Source organism: Mya arenaria, chromosome 10, assembly GCF_026914265.1.
Source record: "Mya arenaria isolate MELC-2E11 chromosome 10, ASM2691426v1".
Classification (NCBI taxonomy): domain Eukaryota; kingdom Metazoa; phylum Mollusca; class Bivalvia; order Myida; family Myidae; genus Mya; species Mya arenaria.
In genome coordinates this window covers 72,192,546-72,219,354 of record NC_069131.1, presented here as the reverse complement: position 1 = coordinate 72,219,354, position 26,809 = coordinate 72,192,546, and the positions used below count along the sequence as shown (strand labels likewise).

Sequence of the window (26,809 nt, the reverse complement as noted above, 5' to 3'; positions counted from 1 at the left end):
CGATCAGCCAATCATAGGTGAAGAAATGAGGTTTAGATTTTTACATAGTCATAGTCGTAATAAACTATGACAATTAGTCAACCAACAGTCAAAATTACCAAATAATACAATGACTACACACACACACACACCCACACACACCCAGAAACACAGAAACATCATAAGCTCTGATTTTGTTTAAATCCATTACAAGATATTAAGTATATGAGGGATTTCATAATATGATGTTTTATATATACTTTGTATATTGAATAGACTATGGAAAGACTAGAGCATATATGTATCTGGACTGGAAATGGAATGTTTCTACTCACTGTATCCCAGGTGACCCTGATGTGATGCTCTCTGTGCTCTCTTGCAAAATCTTTGTAAGCTCACTAGCCTGCACATGCTTGTAGACTTCCCTGTATATATGAAAACAATAACATTATGTTTAAAAATCCAGGGTTTCTTATACCTGATAATTGTCAATTCTGAACAATAGCTGGGAGCGCGTTGCTGAGCTGAGTATGAAGATTCATTCACAAAGCAGGAAAATAGGGCTTAGACTCCTTTTAAAATTGTTTCATAAGTCATTTATATTCATTTCAAGGTACTCTGAGCAAAAATCTATCTTTACAACCGTAAAGTTGAAAGTTAGCACAATCATGCACTGGTTAAATGCTCTCTGGGCTTGCTCAAAATTTAGATATAAAATAGCAGGGCTTATTAAAAAATCGCGTGACAAGCATTGGGTAAGAATTTGGCGTGCTGATTAGCAGTAGTGTAAGAATTCAGGCTTATTGGCAAGCATTTGTGTAAGAATTCTTAAGCATTTTGAACTGTGTGTTTGTATAGATATACACTTGATCGAGGTGCAAGTTTCATCTCAATATATTATATTGGTTGAAAGCAGCATTGATGTCCCCTGCCAAAGGATTTTTGGTGAACATAGCAGTTATGAAGGAAGCATTTTAAAGCATTCTAATGAGTCTAAACGCCAACATCTAATGAGATGATGACTTACTTTAACAAGTTACTAGTCTCAGGTTCATTCCTCTCATTAGCCTTCCATTTTTGTTCCTTATTTTGAAACTTAAGCACATGCCATTCTGAGGAAACAGAAAATGGATTTGTACTGGAGTATGCCTAGATACATGTACACCCTTGCTATGAACACTGCAGTAAGGTTAAGAATGACAGTTACATTCCCCCACCTCATGAACAGTTAGGAACTTCACATCACGTTGACAGGTAAAACATCTGATACAAGATTAATCAAAATCATTACTAGACATATTGACATATTTTTGTTTCCATCTTAAGTTGTGGCTGTGGAGTAAACGAACATATGTAATAAACGACATCTCAACTTATTTCAGAAATCACACCACCTCTCATTGATGTCAGTTTTGTCCAGTCGACTGAGATAAAACGATCTTTTATTAGAACGAATTTCTTTCTCGTACGATTCCTCAAATAAATCAACCTCTTCTTCACAGCCATTTGGTTCTTCTTCAATTGTTTTGCCCGACATGTTTTCCTGTGTCAAGCACCTCCTTTCACAAGTGTTTTGTTTTGATTTCGTAGCTGGTTCCCGTTTTGAGAAGTACGCGCGGTGCGGGGTGATACAGGAATCCAGTGGATTTCACGTGAAATCCACTCAAAACGTGAAATCCACTCAGAACTCAGTTATTTTAATTAATAATTCATTTAACAAAAAAAATAATTTGTTAAAAATAAATGAGTTAGGAGTGGAGTTCACGTCTCATAAAGTGGATTTCACTTGTCAAAATGTGGATTTCACTTCGATTTCCGATCTTTTTTCAAAATAGGTCTACAACTTTCTTATTTTTGGATCAATTTGGATAAAATTTAAAATAAAAACCCATTATGAAGCCCTTTCAATTATTTGTTTAACAAAAAAAAAAAATATTAAAAATAAATGAGTTATGAGTGGATTTCACGTCTGAAAAAGTGGATTTCACTTCGATTTCCGAAAAATTGCTCTAACTTCTTCAATTCTTGATATATTTCAATAAAATTTGAAATGTAAACCCTTCATTAGGCACTTTCCAAAATGTATACAAAAAATAAAAATTACTAATTAATAAAACTGAGTTAAGAGTGGATTTCACTTTTCGAAAACTGGATTTCACCTCGATTTCCGATCTATTTTCGAAAAATTGCTCTAACTTCTTCATTTTTTTTACAAATTTCAATAAAATTTGAAATATAAACCCTTTATGAGGCACTTTCTAATAAATATACAAAAAACAGAAAATTATTTATAAAAATTAATGAGTTCTGAGTGGATTTCACTTATCGGAATCTGGATTTCACCTCGATTTCCGATCTATTTTTGGAAAAAATTGAAAAATTGCTCTAACTTCTTTATTTTTTGACCAATTTCAATAAAATTTGAAATATAAACCCTTCATGAGGCACTTTATAATATGTATACAAAAAAAAATGAATAATTAATTAAAATAACTGAGTTCTGAGTGGATTTCACGTTTTGAGTGGATTTCAAGTGAATTCGGAACCACTAATTAGGCCAAAGAAATTTAAACGGCACGAAAAAAGTTGCAGAGGCGCTAATTACAAAAGCGTATGAACGGTAAATAAAATTCGAATGGTTTACAATTGTGACGCTTAGTAGCAGCAGCAGCAGCAGCAGCAGCAGCAGCAGCAGCAGCAGCAGCAGCAGCAGTAGTAGTAGTAGTAGTAGTAGTAGTAGTAATAGTTATTATTATCATTATTATTATTATTATTATTATTATTATTATTATTATTATTATTATTATTATTATTATTATTATCTAATATTTTCAGAAATGACCATATATTGGTAACCTCATTCGATTTCCTATAAAGGAATAATAACGTAGGATACCGGTCAAAACTACTACTACTACTGCTGCTGCTGCTGCTGCTGCTGCTGCTGCTACTGCTGCTGCTGCTACTACTACTACTACTACTACTACTACTACTACTACTACTACTACTACTACTACTACTACTACTACTACTACTACTACTACTACTACTACTACTACTACTACTACTACTACTACTACTACTAGCGATCCAAGAGACACGTAAAGTGGTTGTAGATCGAATAGTGATGAAAGCTTTTTTATTGTGGAATGGAAATGTATAACAAAGAAAGTTTGGACAAATAGAAGACGGAAGGCGTTGCAAATAGAGTTTTTAAGAAAGCAGATCGTGTACCATGCACGATCACACGAAGAATGTTCCCTTAAAAAATCCCAGGGGTATGGAAGAAATAAACGCAAGGTATAACGGTTGTCAACTTAGATAATATGGATCTGAAAATCACTTAGACCTACAGCACGAGGAAAGTGTTTTAATCTACCAACAGACGTGCATAGTTTCGCAAACGACTTTTCATGTCAACTTGTGCGGATACCTACATCTACAAGTACTAGAAGTGTGTCACAACCTCTCTATTAACTTTTGAAACAGGTACACCTAGTATCAGGTCAAGGAAACATAATCGCAAGTGTGCATGTGTATATTCAATATGACGTGATCACCAATGCAATGTTGTTGTTGTTGTTTTATGCGCTCCGAAGGGAGGGCACAGAGTCGCCGCTTAGTCCGTCTGTCAGCCCGTCATTCCGTCGATAACATTAATCGCGACAGTACGATGATGAATACGAGACAGTTCGATAACGAAAACGCGTTAATACGACACTACGCTGATAATAAAGCGATATAATATCGTGATTTTACCATCTTACTGTCGCTTCTTCATTATCGTGATATCGCGTTTTTGTTATCGGAGTTGCTTACTGTCGCGTCATCATCACCGTACTGTCGCGTGTTCAACACCGCACTGTTGCGTTATCATCATTGTACTATCGCGTTAGCATCATCACACTGTTGCGTTATCATCACACTGTCACGTTTTTATCATCGTACTGTCGCGTTATCATCACCGTACTATCGCGTTATCAACATCGTGCTCTAGCGTTTCCATCATTGTACTGTCGCGTTATCATATCGTACTGTTGCATTATCATCATCGCACTGTCGCGTTATCAACACCGTACTGTCGCGTTATCATCATCGCTCTGTCGCGTTTCATCAATGTACTGTCGCGTTATTATTAACGTACTGTGGCGTTATCGTCATCGTACTGTCGCGTTATCATCACCGCACTGTCGCGTTTTCATCATCGTACTATCGTATTGTCATCATTGTACTGTCGCGTTATCGTCATCGTACTGTCACGTTATCATCATCGTATTGTCGCGTTTTCATTATCGTACAGTTCTGTCACGTTTGCATCAGCGTACTTTCGCGTTTATCGTCGTACTGTCTTGTTTTCATCACCGTACTGTCGTGTTTTCGTCATCGTACTGTCGTGTTATCATCATCGTGATGTCTTGTTTTCATCATTGTACTGTCGTGTTATCATCATCGTGCTGTCTTGTTTTCATCATTGTACTGTCGTGTTATCATCATCGTGCTGTCGTGTTTTCATCATTGTACTGTCGTGTTATCATCATCGTGCTGTCTTGTTTTCATCATTGTACTGTCGTGTTATCATCATCGTGCTGTCTCGTTTTCATCACCGTACTGTCGTGTTTTCGTCATCGTACTGTCGTGTTATCATCATCGTGATGTCTTGTTTTCATCATTGTACTGTCGTGTTATCATCATCGTGATGTCTTGTTTTCATCATTGTACTGTCGTGTTATCATCATCGTGCTGTCTTGTTTTCATCATTGTACTGTCGTGTTATCATCATCGTGCTGTCTTGTTTTCATCATTGTACTGTCGTGTTATCTTGTTTTCATCATTGTACTGTCGTGTTATCATCAACGTGCTGTCTTGTTTTCATCATTGTACTGTCGTGTTATCATCATCGTGCTGTCTTGTTTTCATCATTGTACTGTCTTGTTTTCATCATTGTACTGTCGTGTTATCATCATCGTGCTGTCTTGTTTTCATCATTGTACTGTCGTGTTATCATCATCGTGATGTCTTGTTTTCATCATTGTACTGTCGTGTTATCATCATCGTGCTGTCTTGTTTTCATCATTGTACTGTCGTGTTTCATCATCGTGCTGTCTTGTTTTCATCATTGTACTGTCGTGTTTTCATCATTGTACTGTCGTGTTATCATCATCGTGCTGTCTTGTTTTCATCATTGTACTGTCGTGTTATTATCATCGTTCTGTCTTGTTTTCATCATTGTACTGTCGTGTTATTATCATCGTTCTGTCTTGTTTTCATCATTGTACTGTCACGTTATCATCATCGTTCTGTCATTGTACTGACGCGTATCGCGTATTGGTAATATTTTCAATGTCATACGTATACGAAGAAAGTATATCATACACGATTCGAGTTTTGACACATACCATTGGGCCAAAACTTCACATGTTTGTTTGGCTAACGTACCCTAGCAATGGTTTACGTCCCCTAGCACTAGTTAATGAGCTCTGAAATTGCACTTCGCCATTGTAGGCATATGTACGTTATATATGGAGCTTATTTCTGAATATTTTGCAAAGATCATTAATTATTACATTTGAGTTGTGGTAACCTCATATAATTTAATTCAACCCTAGAACATTTTCAGGGTTTATTTAATACCAGTGGCATTCGTAGTGCGGATGTCAATACTGTTACAATGTCCAAACCAGTGATCACTACATTGCTTGGCACAGTTCTGGTCGTACGTGTTGTTGTCACAGGCCGTCGTTTGAAGTTCATATGAAGTTCACTCATTTTCTCATGTTAAGCTACAGTACATGAATACTGAAATACGGTTGCTTTAGCAACCTAATGTTGACACCACGGAGCACTTTACTATCTAAAGAAGTATGTTATTCTAATGATATACAACATAACAATGTGTTTTTGTGAAACAATTAACTAATGTGTTATCCTAATGTTTTTGTAAATACAAAAATGGTAAATTGCATCGCAACAAGATGGTGGAATTCGAAGTGAAATCAAACTTGTTCAAACGTCAATCGGCAAAGCGCAATGATGCAACAGTGTTCTATGTAATGAATGCAATTAAATTAAAAATTCGTTGTTATTGGCGAAATTTTATTTGTTCAAACAAACAATAATGTTAAAAATCTTTTATTTTCACTCTCCTATAATAAATCGAAAATATTATCATTTCATGGTAAACATTTACAATAACATAGGCAAAAGTTTGATGAAATGCACAATTTAAGATTTCAAATATGACGTGCTCCGTGGTTTCTTCAATTAAAAACAGTATAAATTTACAAAATAATATTTATAGACTAATATTACAGATACATTAAGGAAAAATAGAGCATATAAAATGAGTAACATGTATTCATATGGTTTTTTTATAATTAAAATTTGGAAGGGGGGCAAAGTCAAGCGCTTGTGTGTTTATTTAGTTTTATCAAATTAATTCATTACAGGTCGTGCATTAACATGATCATTTATGAACAATTGTGTAATTGTAATCCAAAAAAAAATAGTGAAAAGTGATTAATAGCAGTTGTGAAGCGCGCGATTACAATCTCTTTCGCTCAACCTGAATGAACCAGGGAAGAATACGGTTCTTTGAAGGGAAGTAACCGCTGTGTGGAGTTTGGCGCGATTTTCTACGGAAGCAAACGGGAATTACGAAGCCGGATTTGACATTCGAAAGTTTCGGATTTATTCCAATCATATGACAGCTTGTAAACTTCCGGTCATTTTCATGCGATTTCTAATGTAAAAGATAAAAAAATACTAATTATGGCAGCACAGGGCAACATAGATGTAAAATTCAATATTGATGATATTGAAAAGGGTAAGTTTCTTTCTAAATGCTTAATGCTTAGATTTTCAGAACTCTCTTGTTTTAGACAATTTAAATTGCAGACTGTAGGAATGATGTAGATTGAGTGTGTGTAAGAAGCAGTTGCCCAGTAAGCTCTATCAATACTAGCGCTGTGCTAATGCTATGTTTGTGGATTCGTGCCCATGTAAGGCGCACTTTTCTTCCTGATGTCAGAAGTGAAAGGCAGACAAGGATAGGCCTTAAATGCTAATACAAGAATTTTATGGCATTTCGGGCACGACATGCCTTCCCGCGTCGAGGCTAATTACTGCAGACTTCCCGAAAGTTGAAAAAAAGTGGCAGACATTCGGTCTGACAAGACATAAAAATCTGTCAGACCGAAAGGAAATCTGTCAGACCGAAACAAAAGGAACAAGAAACGAAGTAATAGCATTGCTTTATTCATCAATAGCAGCTTATTTCTTTATAAAGGCTTTATAGTATGTCTCTTATGAAAATCATCACTCTGTCAAAATTCAAAAGTTCATATTGATATTCAAAACACTCCTCATCATAATCAGGGTTTAAATCCTGTTTGTCACAGAGTGTTAAATCTCCATTTCAAGAGCCTGATGTAAGGACTTTTTCAGTGTTGGACAGGGTGACACCTCCTGTTATGCCAATGGTTCTGGTGTAGTCTGTTCGATTATATGCAGGCACATCTAGACTCTGCCTAAAAGTACAAAATATATCATGGACAGTGGATGTACAAATAAACTTTTATCAATAAAATAATGTGGTTTTTTTCACAAATAAAATGCCTTTCACAACATGCCAAATATTATATTACAGTGGTGAATTTAGATTACACTTTTATACCTTATTATGGATTTAGTTTTTTTTGTACAGAATAAATTATTTTTTAAATTTATAAAGGTAGAGCTATTTTTTAAGATAAAAGTAATAATTGCCTACCAGCAAAGTGTCCATAACTTTTTGTTTCTGGAGGTTTGAGTTTCACCATCATCATCGCAGGTTATTACTTGCTTTTCTTTGTCAATAACGAGTCATTTCCTATTTCTTTGCCATTTCACAAAATAATTCTTTCATGACATTTCGTTTCATATTCATTTTCCTTTCAGAGCATTCATCGATTGAAAATTTTCTCTTTATTTAACTAGCATTCGTAAAATGTTAGAGAAGCCATGTTTGATGCGCAAATGACTGTCAATATGTAACATGCGCACCGATTGGTTCTTCTACGGGCACTGTGCCGAAAGCGACCAATGAAAACTTGTGTAACGTTTTTCTAAGGCCCTCATGCTTAAACTCGGTTACTGGAATTTTATGCTAAAACCCGGTCACCGGGAATAAAAAGGCCGGACAGTCGGACCGATTTTTGTTCAGAAATCGTCGGACCGGATCAAAATTTGCCGGTCATGTCTGTCGGACCGACGACTTTCAGGAAGTCTGTTACTGACATGTGTTTATTGCACCAACCTGTCTTAATCTCCGCAGCAAGAAGCCTTATCAAAGCAGTAATCAATATTGATAATACACAGCTTTCGCAATATTTGACTGATAGCAAGAAGGCATGTCGGTGTATCATCGCTTGCTAAATTGGCGTAAGGTGTGAAATACAGTGGACCTCAGGGCTCTCGCGAGGGTGCGACTTGGGCGAAGTGGTCGCCTAAAATTCCCAGACTTCGCCCATTTGTATCATCAAAGCGACATTGACTTCGCCGAAAATTTTAGCACATTGTAAATCTGTCAATCAGCGAGTATTTGGCCACTGTCCCATTAGTCAAAACATCGCAATAAGCCATTCATACAATTTGGTAATCTCCTTATCCGATAATTGGGCCATGTCATCCAATAACCAAAACATCGCCAGTAGGCCGAGCTATTGAAAGTTAACCAATCAGAATGTACATTAAGAAGACCCTGATCAAATGATATAAGTTCGTTAAAATGTGATAGAAATGCAACATAAGTATGAAAAATCTTGTCACGCATGAATGAAGTTAAAAAGTAATTAACACTGTATTGAACAAACAATGCAAGACATTTAAACATTGTTGCTTTTGAAGCAGACAGTCATAGCCATCTCGGGCCATCGGCAAGTAGGCGCTAAGAAAATCAATAACATGACATATCACCAAATATTTTATTGATTTTAGTGAAATGTTCATGATAAAAAATTGATATGTAAACACAAAAAATATTATTTTTTTGCTTTTATATGTAGAGATTACAGTAATTTTCTCTTGTCACAATTACGATGTCAAAAAAGATCGCCATTTTGTCAGAACAACTTTCCAGTTAATTTTTCAACCTCCCATTATGTATTAATTAGTAAATTTTTCATCAAGGATACTGATTTAAATGTCATTTGGTTCTTAAATGTCAGCATATTTAACATTATTTAGCCAGAGACAAGTAAATAACAGCATAGCTGAATGTGACATTTGTACCCTATCCCGAAACGTACCAAAACAAGATTCGTCCCCCTACTATATTGACAGTTCAATTATAAGGTCATTTTGATTATTTCAAATCCTTAGCTGTCCTTTTTTTCATTTTAGATGCTATTTGGAGATACATTATTATATGAACATTTTATATAGTTACAGCAATCAATTTTAATGTGAATATAAACTGAGGTGTGTGGTATGGCATAGTTTTTGTATCAGGTGTTACGAAAAGTATCACTTCTCCCTAAAGTCTCCCCACTTCTCCCTAAATTGACTGAAGGGAGAAGTCACTTCTCCCAAATTTTCAGCCTAGTGAGAGCCCTGGACCTTCATCTTTCTAATCAATAACACTGTCGGCTTTCAATTTTAGATTAATATTTGATGTGTTTATTGATGGGATACTCCATTTGTAATGTAACGCGAAAAATTTCATGCTGCACACAGTGTTGCATTGTTCTATAAAATTCCGTCAAGTTGAAATTTTGGCTAAGGATTGCATCTTTAAAATACAAGCAAATCTAAAATATTTCACATGTGAAGAAGCAGAAAATAGCATAGTCATTTATGGACTAAGAAATATGTTCATATCTTTTCTGTCAAAAAGGTTATTTAGAAATTAATGTCATTTTCTTGTTTGGTCTGTTTTGACGCTTGGTAAGCCATGTAAGAACCCTATTGCAGTCACATGATCCTCACCCAATTATTAAAAAATCTTGACTTAATTAGGGGACACCTCGCCCAAACCCAACCCATTAGTCAGTCCTGACAAGCCTTCAGATAATCCTGAGTAGGAGTTTTATGTCTTTTAAAAAAGTATCAAGTAAACAATCTGGTCTGAATTTTGCTTAACAGTTATGCACCAGTCATTTGTAACCACGGCCCCCCCAGGTCCGGGGAATAGCGGGGACTTTGATTTTCGGTCCACCCAAGCCCGGGCAAAGTCTCCGTCCTGCGGGGAAAATCTGCTGACAAAACCCCCGCCAAATGCCCCCGCACCAAAGGGACCCTAAATAAGGCCAATTTCCCGCTAAATTTGGCGTGAAGACAAAACCACCACAGTCACCCGGCACTGCGGGGCCACCTGGAAAGTAAAAACACAGCCCATTTCCCAGGTATACTCCCGGACCTGGGGGGGGGGGGGGGGGCGTGGTTACAATTGACTGGTGCATTACCCAAACAGTTTCTATCCAGTGTCAGTCAGCCTGCCATGGGCCTGGATGGGTTTTAGTGAGACCATAATCGGAACTTGTTCTAAGTTTGTTTTTTATTTAGGGTTGTAGCCAGTTTTTAAAAAAGACAAGGTACTGCAGAAAAGGGACAAAGTGTCTTGGGCTGTGTAGCATTTGAACATTATTAATTTGACAAAAAATGTTAGGAAATGTGTTTAATTGATCTAGTATTAGGTTTCAATTGCCAATCTTATAAGGTGTGTATTTATATATAACCATATAGTAAGTTTTAATCAAAACAAAATAAATGTTTGACAGTTAAGTATTTAATTCTATGAAGGCAAAATGATGCCCATGCTGGTCTCCTCATGACAAGGTGCAGCACACTTCCATATTTCATTTGATGATGAGTGAGCCCTTCTTAGGCATTAAGATTTTACTAAATATGTTTGAAATGTCTGAATGTAACAAGTGAAAAATAAATTATGACCTTTATGTCTGTTAAGTTGTAAAACTACAAATGTTAATGGTTAGGTGTGGTACTAATTAAAGGCTGATTCATTGGCTGGAATTGTAGCTATTTAAAACACTGTAAATATATATTACAAGCCAAAACAATAACAATATCAATGAAAAAAATGTGATACACAATTTTATGGGTATTATCCAACACATGTGATAGTAATCATAACATGGAAGTGATGTTTTACTTACTTGAAAGATATCTGTAAGACTTGACATGTGAGTTTAATTTTAATTTCTAAATTAACGATCACCTTAAATGTATATCACTCCCCCCCAGGGTGAATATTGGTAATGTACAAAATGACATTCATGAGAATCAGTGTTGAAAATGTTTAACATTATAATTTTCATTATTGATATGGGATTCTGAGTTTGGAATGTATTAGTTGGTGTGAAAAAAGTAGAGTGGACAAGGACTAGGCTAGCTGTATAGAATTATTCTTTATTGTCATTGAAACTCTGCTGAATGAGAGAATCACATGAAGGATATAGGGATTGAAAATCGACTCATTGAGTAACTCCATTTATAGAGCCATCAGTCTTCACTACTGAGTTGAAATAAATCTGTATGAACTAAAGTGGAACTTTCTTGGCTGCTAAAAATATCATAGAGAATCAATTGATCTGATTGGTTAATACTAAAAGAAGGGAACGGTGGTTGATATTTAATGGAACGACAAAAAAGTGCCAACTACATTTTTGAAGAACTTTCCGTGCAGATTGACATGTTTCGACGTTCATCAACTTACACCGTAGCAGGAGAAAGAATAGTGACCCCACGGGAAACTGGGGTACACACATTTGACCCACGGGATAGAAGATTATCGTTGCCAACAAGTGTGGTCAATTCAACGAGAGTTGCTGGTGGTCAGTCAAGGCCAGACTCACTGGAGGTTGAGAGGTCACTTCTCTCAGGTCAGAGCACTGGATGGATAGGGAAGATGGGCTTTTAGTGTTGCATTGAACATTCAATATTTTGTTTTTCAATCATGGGCCACAGACATCACTATAATACATGTGACAAGTATTAGAGAAAAGCAGTCTTGAAGGCCGGGGTAATAGTATAAAAGGCAGACAGTCAGAAAAATGGCCACTTCACTTGACCTCACAGAGCTGTCTGCTAGTACAGACTGCCAGAAGATTTTTTCAAATATACAGATAATTAACGAACAAAAACTCTAAAATTTGCAAGATGGTTCATTAAATGTATCAAAAACATATTGTGTGAATTTCAAGTCCCACAAACAGATATAAATACTACTTTCAAATATTTTTTTTTATAACTGTCAAACAAATTCAAATTCCCAGCAATCTTGATTGACAGATCTTGAAAGTTCATGAACCTCTGAAGCCAACTGAATTTCACTACCAATTCCTGTTTTCTACAGGTTAACTATCGTAGTATGAGGTTGTAAGTGCCATATGGTAGGAAACATCCATTATCTGGGTTGATATATACTATCAAATGGCTTATTATAACACAATTCGTAGAAGAATTGGTCATGGTATACGAAACTTTATTTATCTAATTTCAAATGAGAAACCAATGGACGAATTCTTATGTACCACTCTGTCCTGAATGATATAACACCACAAGCCATGTGAATGTTTACAATCAAAATTGCTGACCAGAGCAGACCTCACAAGCCCGATTAACCACACCTCCTCTGCCAAATAGGCTTAATTGCTGTCCGGTAGGATATTTGGGGTCAGGCACCCCGGCCTTTAATGCAATATTGTCAACAATGACATGAATTTTGCACTGATAACACTGTTTGACAGGTTTGCCCAATATTCAAATTTTACATTGTTGACGTTGTTTCTGAAGCAAAGATCCGACTTGTGAAGTCACACTTGTTCTTAGCCAGAAAGTGGACATCTCCAAGCTGAGAAAAACAACAATCAAGTTAGATGTATCTAATTTTATGGTAGTCCATGAATTTAATAAATTTATTATGTTTGTGTGTGTTTCAGGAGCGCAGGTTGCAACGTCGTTGCTTCAACAGCGAGCCAATGATGTCCGCAACAACCGCGTCAACTGGCAGTCATACCTTCAGTAAGTTTAAGGTCTTACCCAGTGTAAAATCTGAACATACTTTTCTATTTCTTAAGAACAATTTTGAGGTGTTTTTTACCGCATCTATTTTTCAAAGACAAAAGTCTTTCCGATAGTGCAGAGCTTTGTTAAAGTTAGGCCTAAAAAAAAAATTGTTTGGTTAGGGTTACATCCTTTTCAAAAATAGGTAGGGTAGGTAGGCTTTTTATTTTTATTTTTTTTATTAGGCTTTATATAAGAATGTCATTTTCATCATTGTAGAATGGTGTTAAAGTTATCTTCTATATAAGCAATTAAGGTTTTAAACTACATATTGAAAAGCAAAAAAAAAAAAGAAAAAAAAAATATTTTCTTTTATTTTTTTTAGTTTTTCATTTTTTTTTTCAAACTGACTATAAAAACGTTAGGGTCGGCGCCTATTTCGTAGGTAGGGTCGGGTAAAAATGTATTTTTTTTTAGGCCTTAACTACATTGTTAGAGTCATCAGTGTTAACTTTCAAATATATTGTTCTTAAAGTTTCATGGACGTGCTTATGATCTGCAGTATTCATAATAACTTTGAGACAACCTTTTTAGCTGCACTTGTTTTATTTAAATATATATGCGCATCATAAAATATTTCAAAAGTTAACAATGATGTTGTTAATTACACTATTAACCCTTTGCATGCTGGGTAAATTGTCATCTGCTCAAAAATGTCGTCTGGTTTATTCTAAATTTCTTTCAATTTACTTAAAACTTTGGGCATATATTGACTGAGTGGCAAACAGCTTGGAACCTGACCAGGCGCCGAGTTATTCGGCGTCTGGTCTGGTTCCAAGCTGTTTGCAAAACCTTTAAAATCGCCATCAGCAGCCTAATGGTTAACTTTAACACAGTTCTGAATGACCGGCCCAATATGTATTATCGTTACCTTGGTCAGTTTGTGTCTATGTCATTGTTGTAAGTTGATGGGTTCTAAAATGTTAGTAAATCCTTAATTATTTCAGATAAAAATGTACATGTATTATGAAGATATTAATTAAGATTTTTACTTTCGCACTAGTTAACTATGAAAATATACATGTGAATCAAGCCCCATAATGCGAAATTACTTTATGAATTATTCCCTTGATCAACTTAAAAATTGGAGCCAGCGTTGGCATTCAAGAGATTGAAGTTGAATGTGAAAAGTGAAGGGATTAACATGAAAGTAAATTATTGTATTTGTTATTAACATTTTTCATCTGATATTTTTTTTCAGGGGTCAAATGATCTCGAACGAAGATTTCGGCTTTATCTCCAAATTTGACAATGCCAACACGGAACAGCGACATCAGATGCTGCAGGAAATGCCAGGCAAAATGCAGGTAGGCCTCACCTTGAGTAGATCGCCTTGAGATTATGGTGTTACTTGTAATAGTCTAGTTAATACTAATTTATTTGAGATTGATTTAGCTTTAGGCTGATTTGAATAACTCTCAGGTCCATTTCGTGGAGGAAATTGATGGTGTCCTTCTTGAAAGGCAAGGTGAACATGAAATCTTCAAGCTGTTTTAGTTACTCGCTTACATTACATGTTAATGCTTGTCAGTTTTCAAAGGAACTATGTTAATTATGTTAATGGGAAATAATATGAAAATCTTAATCGAAAATATGCAGAAATTCAGCCTAAAATTATAATTGTTGACAGCAATAACCAAGCATAGCTACAGGTATCCTTTTTTGCTCCTTTTATTCAAACTGATGCCAATTGAGAACAACATTACATTATATCATTTGTATATGTGTGACTGTTTTCTTGTTTCCAGTTTGCAAAGACATTTTTCAACTTAATGAGTCACATTGCCAAGGACCAGACCTTACAGTACATTCTCACCATGCTGGACGACGTGCTGCAGGTAATGTCTATCTATCTTCCATTAATGTCAAACCCTGACTGGAGACCTAGACATTTGCACGCCAAGCTGCAAGAATTTACGTAAAGGTTGTGAAAGAAACAAAGCTTAGAAAAGCAAAGTTAAAAATAGGAGGTACAGATTAGGTTAAAAGGTAAAAAGAAGTTTGATAGCTGCCTATGGCGGACAGCCTGCTTGAACTGGTCCAGGGTAGGGCAGACCAAGTGGTTATTGAATATGGCCCAGACCTTACATTGCCTTCCCTCAATGTTGGATGTTGCCAGGCACAGTTTCTTCATGCAAATGTCAAAGATTAGTTTCAAAACATTGTATAAACCTTTCTTGAGGGTGACAGTACTGGTAATCAACGTTACAAATGCATTGCAAAGGGCGAGACCGTGCGGTATATTTATACAATGCTGGATGGTGTCCTACAGGTACTGCCTGTCTCAGTTAGTAGCTTTTGTCCATTTCACGCCAATTCATATATACATGTACTTAGGGGAAATTGTGAGTTCATTAAATATCCTTTATTGCTTCAATACAAACATTACATAAATCCATATATAACGATGACACTTTCTGAAAAAAGAAAAGATTAACAATGTTAAGTACATATGACTATTCTTGTAATATTGAAGAAGTCTTATGGTATGCATATGTCAAAGATGTGTTGGAAAACATGTATATCAACCTGGTTGTGTATAACAATGACTTATATCTCCTTCCTAAAATTCAGTTCTTACATGATTTTCAGGAGGACAAAAGCCGAGTCGAGATTCTGAAGCAGTTTTCCCGTAAAAACAAGGAGTCTGTATGGACACCCTTCCTTCACCTGCTGGACAGGAATGATCGGTTCATCGTTAACCAGGTATGCCTTCAATCATACCGTCAGAAACTAATTCAATTTTAACAAAATATTTGTGTTATTTAATGTGTATCAAATTGTTATATTTAGTGTTGACAAAATATGACACTTTAAATATTGATTTAATGTGTCTTCATTCAACATTAACAAAATAATCAAGGAAATTTTATATATGGCATAATTATGGTCACTAAACTTATTAATGGGTAATGGACGTTGATCAATAAGTCAATGATTGATGTTCAGTTCTTGATATGTTCTATGATTCCAGACAAGCCGTATTGTGGCAAAGATTGCGTGCTGGGGAAAAGAGTGGATGGAAAGTAATGACCTGAAGTTCTACCTCAACTGGCTCAAGGACCAGCTGATACTGCCAGTAGGTGTTGGTTTTAGGGAGGGTGGGTGTGTGGGATTGAGCAATGACCTGAAGCTCTACTTCAACTGGCTTAAATAGGGAGAAATGGGGAGTTGGTGCATTGAAAAATGATCCTTAATTCTACAGGGGTATAGGATGCTGTTTTGCCAATACTACAGCCATTATTTTGCCATGTTTCTAATTGCAAATGAATTAAATGATAAACTTATTTCCTGTGAAATTTGATTTCTTTATCTTTTCTTGGATGAAATGCCAGATTGACTAGACCACATTCAAGACTGAAGGAATGCCCAAGAAATGAATTTTGCTCTTTGTGTTAAAATTGTTTTCATTTTAAAATATTAAGTATTTCAGGTAAAATTAAGGAGCATTTAACATCAGGAATTTTGATATCTGAAACATTGTTTACCATTGGTAAAATATTGTCAAGCCTATCCAATCAGAGTGCAGTAATGAAATCATAAGGGCAGGGGGTTCATGCATATATGATGCAGGTTTGTCTATAGAAATGGCAAGGGAAATGTTAATATTCAGATATTTTACAGATATGATAGAGAGCATCTCTATGTCATGTTGCTATAGTAGCACTCCTGTGTTTCCAGGGCAATGAGTACCTGCAGACAGCTGCCAGGTGCCTGCAGATGATGCTGCGTGTAGATCAATACAGATTCATGTTTGTGCAGGTGGAAGGGGTAGCCACGTAAGATCTTCTTAAATAACGCCAAATATTGGAATATTTTATTCTAGTATTGTTTTAGTCCTTTACATTTGCTTGGTCAACTTCTTCATCATGATTCTTATGATTCATTTTATTATCATTGTCCTCATCATCCTTGTCATCATCATCATTCACTATCAGCATCAGCATCATCACCTCCACCACCACCACCACTATCATCATCACCACCACCACTACCACCATCATCATCACCTCCACCACCACCACCATCATCATCACCACCACCACCACCACCACTACCAACACCACCACCACCACCACCACCAAATAATATAACAGGGTGACACTTGGTTATTCCTGTTTGCAGTATCGTGTCAGTGTTGGATTCCAGCAAGATGGGTTTCCAGATCCAGTATCAGCTCATCTTCTGTCTCTGGTGTCTCACCTTCAACCCCGTACTTCTGGAGAGGATGAATAAGTGAGTTCTCTCTTTATGATAGTAGTATCCATGTGTTATACGAAAAGCAAATGTTGTTGTCTAAATCCCACCCTTGGAGCACCTCATGTAAGTAATGTTTGCCGTACTTGATGTATTTTCAGACAGCACAGCATTATTCCCATCCTGGCTGACATTCTTAGTGACACGGTCAAGGAGAAAGTCTCACGGATTATTCTTGCTACATTCAGGGTATGTATTGCTTGCTCTTTCTGGTCAGTCCAGTGTTTAACACACTCACTTTTCATCATTAAGTCCAGGGTTCGATTTTCGGCCATGGCTTTAGTTTGGTTTGAAGTCACCAACCCTGACTAATTGGTTTCCTCCGTGCTCCGGTTTCCCCCCCCACAACGCAAGACCTCACTCTTGTGTAAGATTGTGCAAATGAGAGTGATTAATATAATGTAGAATGTCGTGTTTCTCCAAATGAAAAAGTTTAAACTATATTAAACTAAGGGTCATTTTAATGATGGCAGGATTAGAATTGTTCCTAATTTGAAACACATGATTGATAATTAAAAGTACTTCTTAAAATTTTATTTACCTTACCTTCATTCCGTATTATTTTGGTATGATTCTAAAAGGGTTCATTGAAGGGTTCAGTTTGATTGGTTAGTAATTATTACTGGATAAATATTGACCAATCAATAAACAGCTTTGATTACCTTTACCAAAGCGAAAACTTTTTTATGGAATTGCCTCCTGATGCAATATTGTTTGTTCACAGAATCTGACAGAAAAGCCTGAGGAAAGGGAGATAATCCAGGAGAACGCTCTCTCTATGGTACAATGTAAGGTGCTTAAACAGTTGGAACTATTGGACTCCCGAAAATATGACGACCCAGATATCGTTGAAGACCTTGCATTTCTGCAGGAAAAATTGCAAGAATCGGTGCAGGATTTGAGGTGGGTTTTGTACAGGACTGATAGGTCCTTATATTGTCCATGGTCTGATTTAAAGTGCTAAAACAGTTGGTACCACAAGAAGCCTGCAAGATTTATTGTAAGATTGTTTAACATTTTACTTTCTCTCCATGTAAGGTCCTTCAATAACTAAAACTTGCAAGATGCAGGTTTAACATTTCATACTACATAACGTACAAGCATAATTAGGTAATGTTTCCACTATAATATATAATATGACTTCATAACACAACGACATTATTGTCAATTTTCAGTTCGTTTGATGAGTATGTGACTGAGATCAAATCAGGTCGTCTTGAGTGGAGCCCTGTTCATAAGAGTGACAGATTCTGGCGGGAAAATGCCATAAGACTCAACGAGAAAAACTACGAACTTCTCAAGTATGGCTTTATACGTATAGTATTGTATATGTGTAGTTTAGTTTTTAGTAGGCTCGGTTCACAAGAGTGACTTATTCTGGTGGGATAACGCCATACAAGTTATTAAGAAAAATTATGAACTTTTCAAGTGAGGCTTAATAGTAATATATATGTGTAGTTTAGTTTTAGTGGAGCCTGGTTCACAATAGTGACTTATTCTGGTAGGATAACGCCATACAACTTTATACAAAAAAAAACCCGAACTTCTCAAGTATGTTGCAGTTTACTTATGAACAACGGAGACTGATGGCATATTTTGAATATCACTTAACATAAGTATTTCATTAATTCTAGGGAATAAAAAGATGGAATAATGTTTTTAACTTGAATAGAATTTCAAAGAATATGCCATATGACTGAATAAGAAAAGCTATGAACTTCCCAAGTGTTTTTTTATTAACTTAAGCTAAAGGCATGTTTTCAGAATTTTAAGTATTTTTTATTTAAAAGGCTAAGTGTCAGCGTTTTTAGCACGACTATTCGAAGAATAGGTGGGCTATACTACTCGCCCCAGCGTCGGCGTCGGGGTCGGTGTCGGCGTCCGGTTAAAGTTTTAGGGCAAGTTGGGATTTTCACTTATAAGTCCAATACCTTTCATTCAATTGAGTTAATACTTCACACAGTTGTTCAGGGCCATGACATGATGAGGTAAGATAACTCCATAATATTCTTTACACAGATTATGGCCCCTGATTGACTTGGGTTAAAGTTTTAGGGCAGGTTAAAGTTTTAGGGCAAGTTGGGATTTTCACTTAAAACTCCAATACCATTCATCCAATTGACTTAATACTTCACACAGTTGTTCAGAGCCATCACATAATGAGGTTAGATAACTCCATATTATCCTTTATACAAATTATGGCCCCTGATTGACTATAGAACTTAGGTTAAAGTTATAGGGCAGGTTGGGATATTTATTAATTACTTCTATACCCTTCATTCAATTGACTTAATATTTCACACAATTGTTCAGGACCATCACCCAATGAGGTTACATAACTCCATATCCTTAATACAAGTTATGGCCCCTGATTGACTTAGGTTAAAGTTTTAGGCAAGTAAAAGTTAAGGGCAAGTTGGGATTTTAATAAAAAAACTTCTATACCTTTCATTCAATGCACTTAATAAAATTCAAAATTATTTATCTTACAACAAGAAACATAACTCCATTTTAACCCTAAATACAAATTATGTCCCTTGAATATATATATGTATTTTTTTATCTTTTTTTATTTCTTTTGACAGGCACATTTTGACATTGAATCTGAACCAGTTTTTACCAAGGGAAAACAAGGAGGGCTATACTATATGGCCATTGATTTTTTTTTTATTATTATTTTTTTTTTTTTTAATTTTATTTTATTTTCTTTTGAGAGGCATATTTGTATATTCTTTACCACATTTTCATAATGGGAAATCAAGTTATTTGAATGACTTGCGTCATTTTTCGGTTGGTGGGAGTTCAGCATCAAAGTCACCTTATGTATTGAATAATTTTATTTAGGTTTGACATAAATAGACCAAACTTGGTAATATTACATTGTTATTGTATTCACTTCTAAGTCAAAGCGGTGAAGTCGAGCGCGCTGTCTTACGACAGCTCTTGTTTCTTGTATAATTGTTAACCCAAATCATAACTCAGAAATGAGTATCGGTTAGCCTTTGACATTTGCCAAAAGTTATGTTTTTCAACAGACAAAATATGTTGTTTTAGGATTCTTGTGCGATTGTTAGAAGGAAGTCGTGACCCGTTGATCCTGTCCGTCGCTGCTCATGACATCGGAGAATATGTACGCTACTATCCACGAGGAAAAAAGTAATTATATTAGCACTTTATTTCCAGACTCCATACGTAATAACTGTAGGGAATAGTAAATATCACTTTATCATCATTGCTGTTTCCAGGGTAGGTTTTGTTTGCATTTAGCTCATATTTAAAAAAATTATTAAATTTGAAGATTTCGAACCTATCAAAGCAACTTCATTTTCTCAATGAGTCTTGTGCAAATGTAATAATTAACTTCAATATTGATATAATTTTCTAGCTCTTACACTTATAGGAAGCTTGATTAATGAGACATTTTGTTTCTTTATTTCAGTGTAATAGAGCAGCTTGGTGCAAAACATTTGGTAATGCAGTATCTAACACATGAGGATCCAAATGTTCGATATGAGGCCCTGATAGCAGTACAAAAACTCATGGTTCATAACTGGTGAGTAACATATGAGGCTCTGATAGCAGTACACAAACTCATGGTTCATTACTGGTGAGTAACATATGAGGCCCTGATAGTGTTACAAAAACTCATGGTTCATAACTGGTGAGTAACATATGAGGCCCTGATAGCTGTACAAAAACTCATGGTTCATAACTGGTGAGTAACATATGAGGCCCTGATAGTGTTACAAAATCTCATGGTTCATAACTGGTGAGTAATATATGAGGCCCTGATAGCTGTACAAAAACTCATGGTTCATAACTGGTGAGTAACATATGAGGCCCTGATAGCTGTACAAATACTCATGGTTCATTACTGGTGAGTAACATATGAGGCCCTGATAGTGTTACAAAAACTCATGGTTCATAACTGGTGAGTAACATATGAGGCCCTGATAGCTGTACAAAAACTCATGGTTCATTACTGGTGAGTAACATATGAGGCCCTGATAGTGTTACAAAAACTCATGGTTCATAACTGGTGAGTAACATATGAGGCCCTGATAGCTGTACAAAAACTCATGGTTCATAACTGGTGAGTAACATATGAGGCCCTGATAGCTGTACAAAAACTCATGGTTCATAACTGGTGAGTAACATATGAGGCCCTGGTAGTGTTACAAAATCTCATGGTTCATAACTGGTGAGTAACATATGAGGCCCTGATAGTGTTACAAAAACTCATGGTTCATAACTGGTGAGTAACATATGAGGCCCTGATAGCTGTACAAAAACTCATGGTTCATAACTGGTGAGTAACATATCAGGCCCTGATAGTGTTACAAAAACTCATGGTCCATAACTGGTGAGTAACATATGAGGCCCTGATAGCTGTACAAAAACTCATGGTTCATAACTGGTGAGTAACATATGAGGCCCTGATAGTGTTACAAAATCTCATGGTTCATAACTGGTGAGTAACATATGAGGCCCTGATAGCTGTACAAAAACTCATGGTTCATAACTGGTGAGTAACATATGAGGCCCTGATAGCTGTACAAATAATCATGGTTCATAACTGGTGAGTAACATATGAGGCCCTGATAGCTGTACAAATACTCATGGTTCATAACTGGTGAGTAACATATGAGGCCCTGATAGCTGTACAAAAACTCATGGTTCATAACTGGTGAGTAACATATGAGGCCCTGATAGTGTTACAAAAACTCATGGTTCATAACTGGTGAGTAACATATGAGGCCCTGATAGCTGTACAAAAACTCATGGTTCATAACTGGTGAGTAACATATGAGGCCCTGATAGCTGTATAAATACTCATGGTTCATAACTGGTGAGTAACATATGAGGCCCTGATAGTGTTACAAAATCTCATGGTTCATAACTGGTGAGTAACATATGAGGCCCTGATAGCAGTACAAAAAACTTATGGTTCATAACTGGTGAGTAACATATGAGGCCCTGATAGTGTTACAAAAACTCATGGTTCATAACTGGTGAGTAACATATGAGGCCCTGATAGCAGTACAAAAACTCATGGTTCATAACTGGTGAGTAACATATGAGGCCCTGATAGTGTTACAAAAACTCATGGTTCATAACTGGTGAGTAACATATGAGGCCCTGATAGTGTTACAAAAACTCATGGTTCATGACTGGTGAGTAACAAGAGGCCCTGATAGCAGTACTAAAACTCATGGTTCATAACTGGTGAGTAACATATGAGGCCCTGATAGTGTTACAAAAACTCATGGTTCATAACTGGTGAGTAACATATGAGGCCCTGATAGTGTTACAAAAACTCATGGTCCATGACTGGTGAGTAATATATGAGGCCCTGATAGCTGTACAAAAACTCATGGTTCATAACTGGTGAGTAACATATGAGGCCCTGATAGCTGTACAAAAACTCATGGTTCACAACTGGTGAGTAACAAATGAGGCCCTGATAGCAGTACAAAAAACTCATGGTTCATAACTGGTGAGTAACATATGAGGCCCTGATAGTGTTACAAAAACTCATGGTTCATAACTGGTGAGTAACATATGAGGCCCTGATAGCAGTAAAAAAACTTATGGTTCATAACTGGTGTGTCATATATGAGGAGGCCCTGATAGTGCCAAAAAACTCAGTTCTTCTTTATGTGTCAGATATGAGGCCCTAATAGCAGTACAAAAACTCATGGTTCTTAATTTGAAATATTTCCTAGAGATTTTGCATTGATGAATGTACTTATATTTCTCTTTATTATTTTTTCCTAGGGAGTACTTGGGTAAGCAGATTTCCCAGGCTTCGCAAGATGACACACCGGGCGCTATAGCAGCAAAGTCATAGAGGATCAATTAATCACACTAGACATTCCGTTTTGCCATAGACTAGAGACAATTTGTATTCCTATGACATGTATAGAAAGGAAAAGTCATGTCATCCTTGTGTGGCAGACAATAATATATATATTGTGTATTCTAGTGAACTCTGAAATTTGGTTGTTATGCCTTGTTTTTTAAAAGGAAATTATTTAATAAAATCCTCAATTTTCTTTAGTGATGTAATAAATTATAGTTAAATAATTTTGTATAAGGTATATGTGGTTATATTAAGATAAACAATTCTTTGCTACATTGAGATGTGGTATTTTTGTTTACATGAATCTTGTTTTGTCCTGTAATATTTCTGGTGAATGAGCATTCAAATATTGAATGCGATAAAACTCTTACAGAGAGCTTTATTTTACGGATAGCTTTATTATGGAAAAAGAGGCTTGTTTGGTGTCACTGAGTGTTTGGGTAAAAATGCCATTGAAAAACAGTTCTTCATGTTTAAAATTTACATCTGTTTATTCAAACAAATCTTTGGATTGGTGATGTGTATACCTAGTCAAACTTTCATTTTTGCAAGTAATTATTTCATTATGACAGTGTCTGTGTGGATTAGAGGGTCCCAGGTACAATCCCTTCTCAGAGCTTCGTCGATGATATTACTGGTTATCACCGAAGGATGGTCAATGGTTCTTAATCACATGTACATAGAAGATTTAAATAAACAAAATGTACATATGTTTGTTGCTTTAAAGCTCTACAGTGTAACATGTTCATCATTTGTGGCGTAAATCATTCCAACCTTCATTGATTGCGCCATTTAGGTGTGTACCAACAAAGATACAAACACGGTATTTAAGGCCGTCTTGTTATCTTAATTGATAGAAAATCAGGGCTTGTTGCCTTTTCATAATCTAGAGTATTTTATTTTCACCTGCAAAGCATGGCAGATTAATAAAGAGTACATTCTGTGTTGGCATCTGCATCGGTATCACACCTTTGTTTATGATGAATAAATTTTGGAATACTGAGTAGATTCTTCAAACTAAATTAAATGTATTTTGGGTATCTGTTTATTTTCTGATTTATTGTTAGATAGAAAATCAGTGCTTATTAAGTAATTGCCTTTTAATAATCTGGTGTGTATTTTTTTCTAAAATGAATTGATGTCCAATATACATTTATGGCATACACATACACATAGCTTATGCATGCAAAAGATTTTGAGGTTTTCAATATCGTGTAATAGGACACATTGTCATTTTGTTAAATGCTTCTCTGTAAATCATGTGTGTCGATTAGAAAATTGTTTCAGAAATCCAGGTGTATTGTTAAACAAATGAGGATGTTTTGTACATTTAATGGACCTTACGCCTGCTGTCAGATTGATTTATTTCCAAGTACCAATGTTTACCATATAAAATATGCTAGGGTAGAAAATATGTGATAGTTATAGCATCCACTACTCAGATATTGAAATTATATAATTGCTCTAAGGCAGTGGATGTAGTAACTGTTCTGTATTGTCAAGGTCAGCATTCAATATGTATCATGCATATATCGAGATTTCATTGTAATTTAACCACATGCTACTTATTGCTCGGTAAGAGCCCTGGCTACCATTCTGGTTTGAGAATAAATGAATGAAAGAAACAATAACATCTCTTTCAATATGGTAAAAGCAACCAACATTGAACAGCTAAATCAGGGAAAAACCTCTTTGTAATTTCCTAATACGCAAGAAAAAGATATAACAAATCTTTGTATGTAAAAGATACATGTAGATTTCAGTTTTGAGCCATGTTTCTGGAGCCAATAAAAATGATTTTTGTTAAAAATGCAAAATGGCTATAATTGCATATTATGTATGGTATTAGTATGTGTAACTAAGAATTGTATGTTGAGTGCAGTACTGGTGGGTAGGACAAAATTATTATGCGGTATGAATATGAGTGACTGTCAAATTGTGTCTCGATACTTTCTATACATTGTACTGTTATTGTTTACGTGTATATACATTTGAACATGAATAATTGTCTATTATAAACAAGAGAAAAACAATAAAAATGAGCTAAGAACCTGTTTTCATTTTTTGTGTCAAGGTCAGTTTGGGGCGTCTAAAATCTTTGTCATTTGTGCTGACATGATGAATGTTATACCAGACACACCTTACCATGTTTCTCTACAATCAGTGAGTTTTTACCTGAAGGGTGTCAAAGTTATAGCAAAGACACACAGTGGTGGAAATGTGGTCTAGTAATAAGATACTTTACTGTTAATGCAAAGGTCACAGGTCAGATCATCCACCTCACCACTCATATTACTTAACCATCATCCAGAAGGGACCTTAAATGGGCATCCTTGTATGACAGTGACACTGGTGCACATTTAAGAACCAGGATACCTCTAACCATGATCACATTTTCTACAACCCCATTTAAGTAGATCATAATATTTGCTGGAACAGGCAAAGATAAAAGAGAACCCGTATGGAACTACTTTTAATTGTCATCAGTCAGTTACCTCCCTTGTTGAAAACCTTGTCTTTAGCACTGTGTCTTATGGCAATATTTAAAATCCAAATAAATCATTTCTCACTTCAAATGGCACCAAAATAAGTTTTCACACTGCATTCAAGAAATAATGCTGCACTCTCCTCAGAACTATTTAAAAAATGATGCGACTATTTACATATTTGTACTCTCCCCACAACCAACGTACAACCCATTGCTTAAAATCCCTGAAGTGTGCATTTATCTTCTAGAGAGACCATATCAATTGAGCTAAACGTTATGGGAGACATATACCTTCCCATAGTGCTCTACACTTCTCTGATTTCTATGACTTTGATTTGCTTAAAATCCCATAAAAAAGACAAAAATTACTATTTTTAAAGGGCAATAACTCTCCAGTGATAGGGCTGGTTAACAAACTTGTCCAAGATATTTTGCCAGTACACATTCTGACCAACCTTAGTGATGATTGGACAAAAGCTATAAAAGTAATTGATCCGACAAGACCTGTTTTAGGTAATTTCTATAATAGAAACCTTTCTATGAATGGATGTATAAAAATGAACCAAGACAGTAATGGTTCTATGCACTGCATTTATTTTTTACTCCTTCTTGTAAGCTATAAGTGAAGTTTGATATCAATACCTGAAAGTCTTATGCTCTGGACAATTTTTACATATAAAATCAAACATAGGGCAACAACTTGGTAATAAGAGAAGGAATAGTTATGGTTCTTATTTTTGCACTTTTCCTCATTACCAGCTAACAGTCATCCAAGATCCAAGTCAATATCTTGAATGGTTATGGGGAAATGCTCCGGAAAAGGAAAAGTACCAGACACGAACGTATTCCCCTTCGTGTTTCAGCATGGGATAACTAACGTGACTGTTCTCACTTGAGATTCCACCAAGTTGAATTTTGTTTAAAGGAGATGGAAAGACACGGGCCATTACTCTCCTCTTACTATGTGCAGCTGCAAATGAAACCCCAGGCGCACAACTTCATGATCTCAGCAACTTTCCCCAAAGGTTTCATGACTCTAGGTCAAACAGTATTGGAGTTTTGCATGATAAAAGTTTGCATTATACTTATGGACGGAATCATGGACCTAGCACGGACAGACAAGGGTAAATCTATATTACTTGGAGCAAAATAAGCAACACATA

General features: G+C 35.9%; 2 protein-coding genes across 7 annotated transcripts in view; one reads left to right on the top strand and one right to left on the bottom strand.

The window, feature by feature from the left end:
• The window catches only part of LOC128205617 (potassium channel subfamily T member 2-like), an 80,397-nt gene extending 78,861 nt beyond the window's left edge, over positions 1-1,536 (bottom strand). For all 6 annotated transcript variants that reach the window (XM_052907372.1, XM_052907377.1, XM_052907373.1 and 3 more), the window contains exons 1-2: positions 1,374-1,536; positions 315-404 (exon numbers count right to left, since the gene is read on the bottom strand). In XM_052907372.1, the coding sequence (XP_052763332.1) occupies positions 315-404; positions 1,374-1,516 (233 nt within the window). In that variant the 5' untranslated portion in view covers positions 1,517-1,536. The remainder of the gene's footprint in view (positions 1-314; positions 405-1,373) is intronic.
• Positions 1,537-6,661: 5,125 nt separating this feature from the next.
• LOC128206719 (V-type proton ATPase subunit H-like) lies at positions 6,662-25,208 on the top strand. The gene is made up of 14 exons (XM_052909363.1): positions 6,662-6,802; positions 12,915-12,996; positions 14,240-14,345; positions 14,787-14,876; positions 15,631-15,744; positions 16,013-16,117; positions 16,720-16,817; positions 17,164-17,274; positions 17,397-17,484; positions 18,020-18,198; positions 18,471-18,596; positions 20,350-20,451; positions 20,735-20,848; positions 23,074-25,208. The coding sequence occupies exons 1-14, from the start codon at positions 6,748-6,750 to the stop codon at positions 23,144-23,146; spliced, it is 1,443 nt and encodes a 480-aa protein (XP_052765323.1). The 5' UTR covers positions 6,662-6,747; the 3' UTR covers positions 23,147-25,208.
• The last annotated feature ends 1,601 nt before the right edge of the window (positions 25,209-26,809 follow it).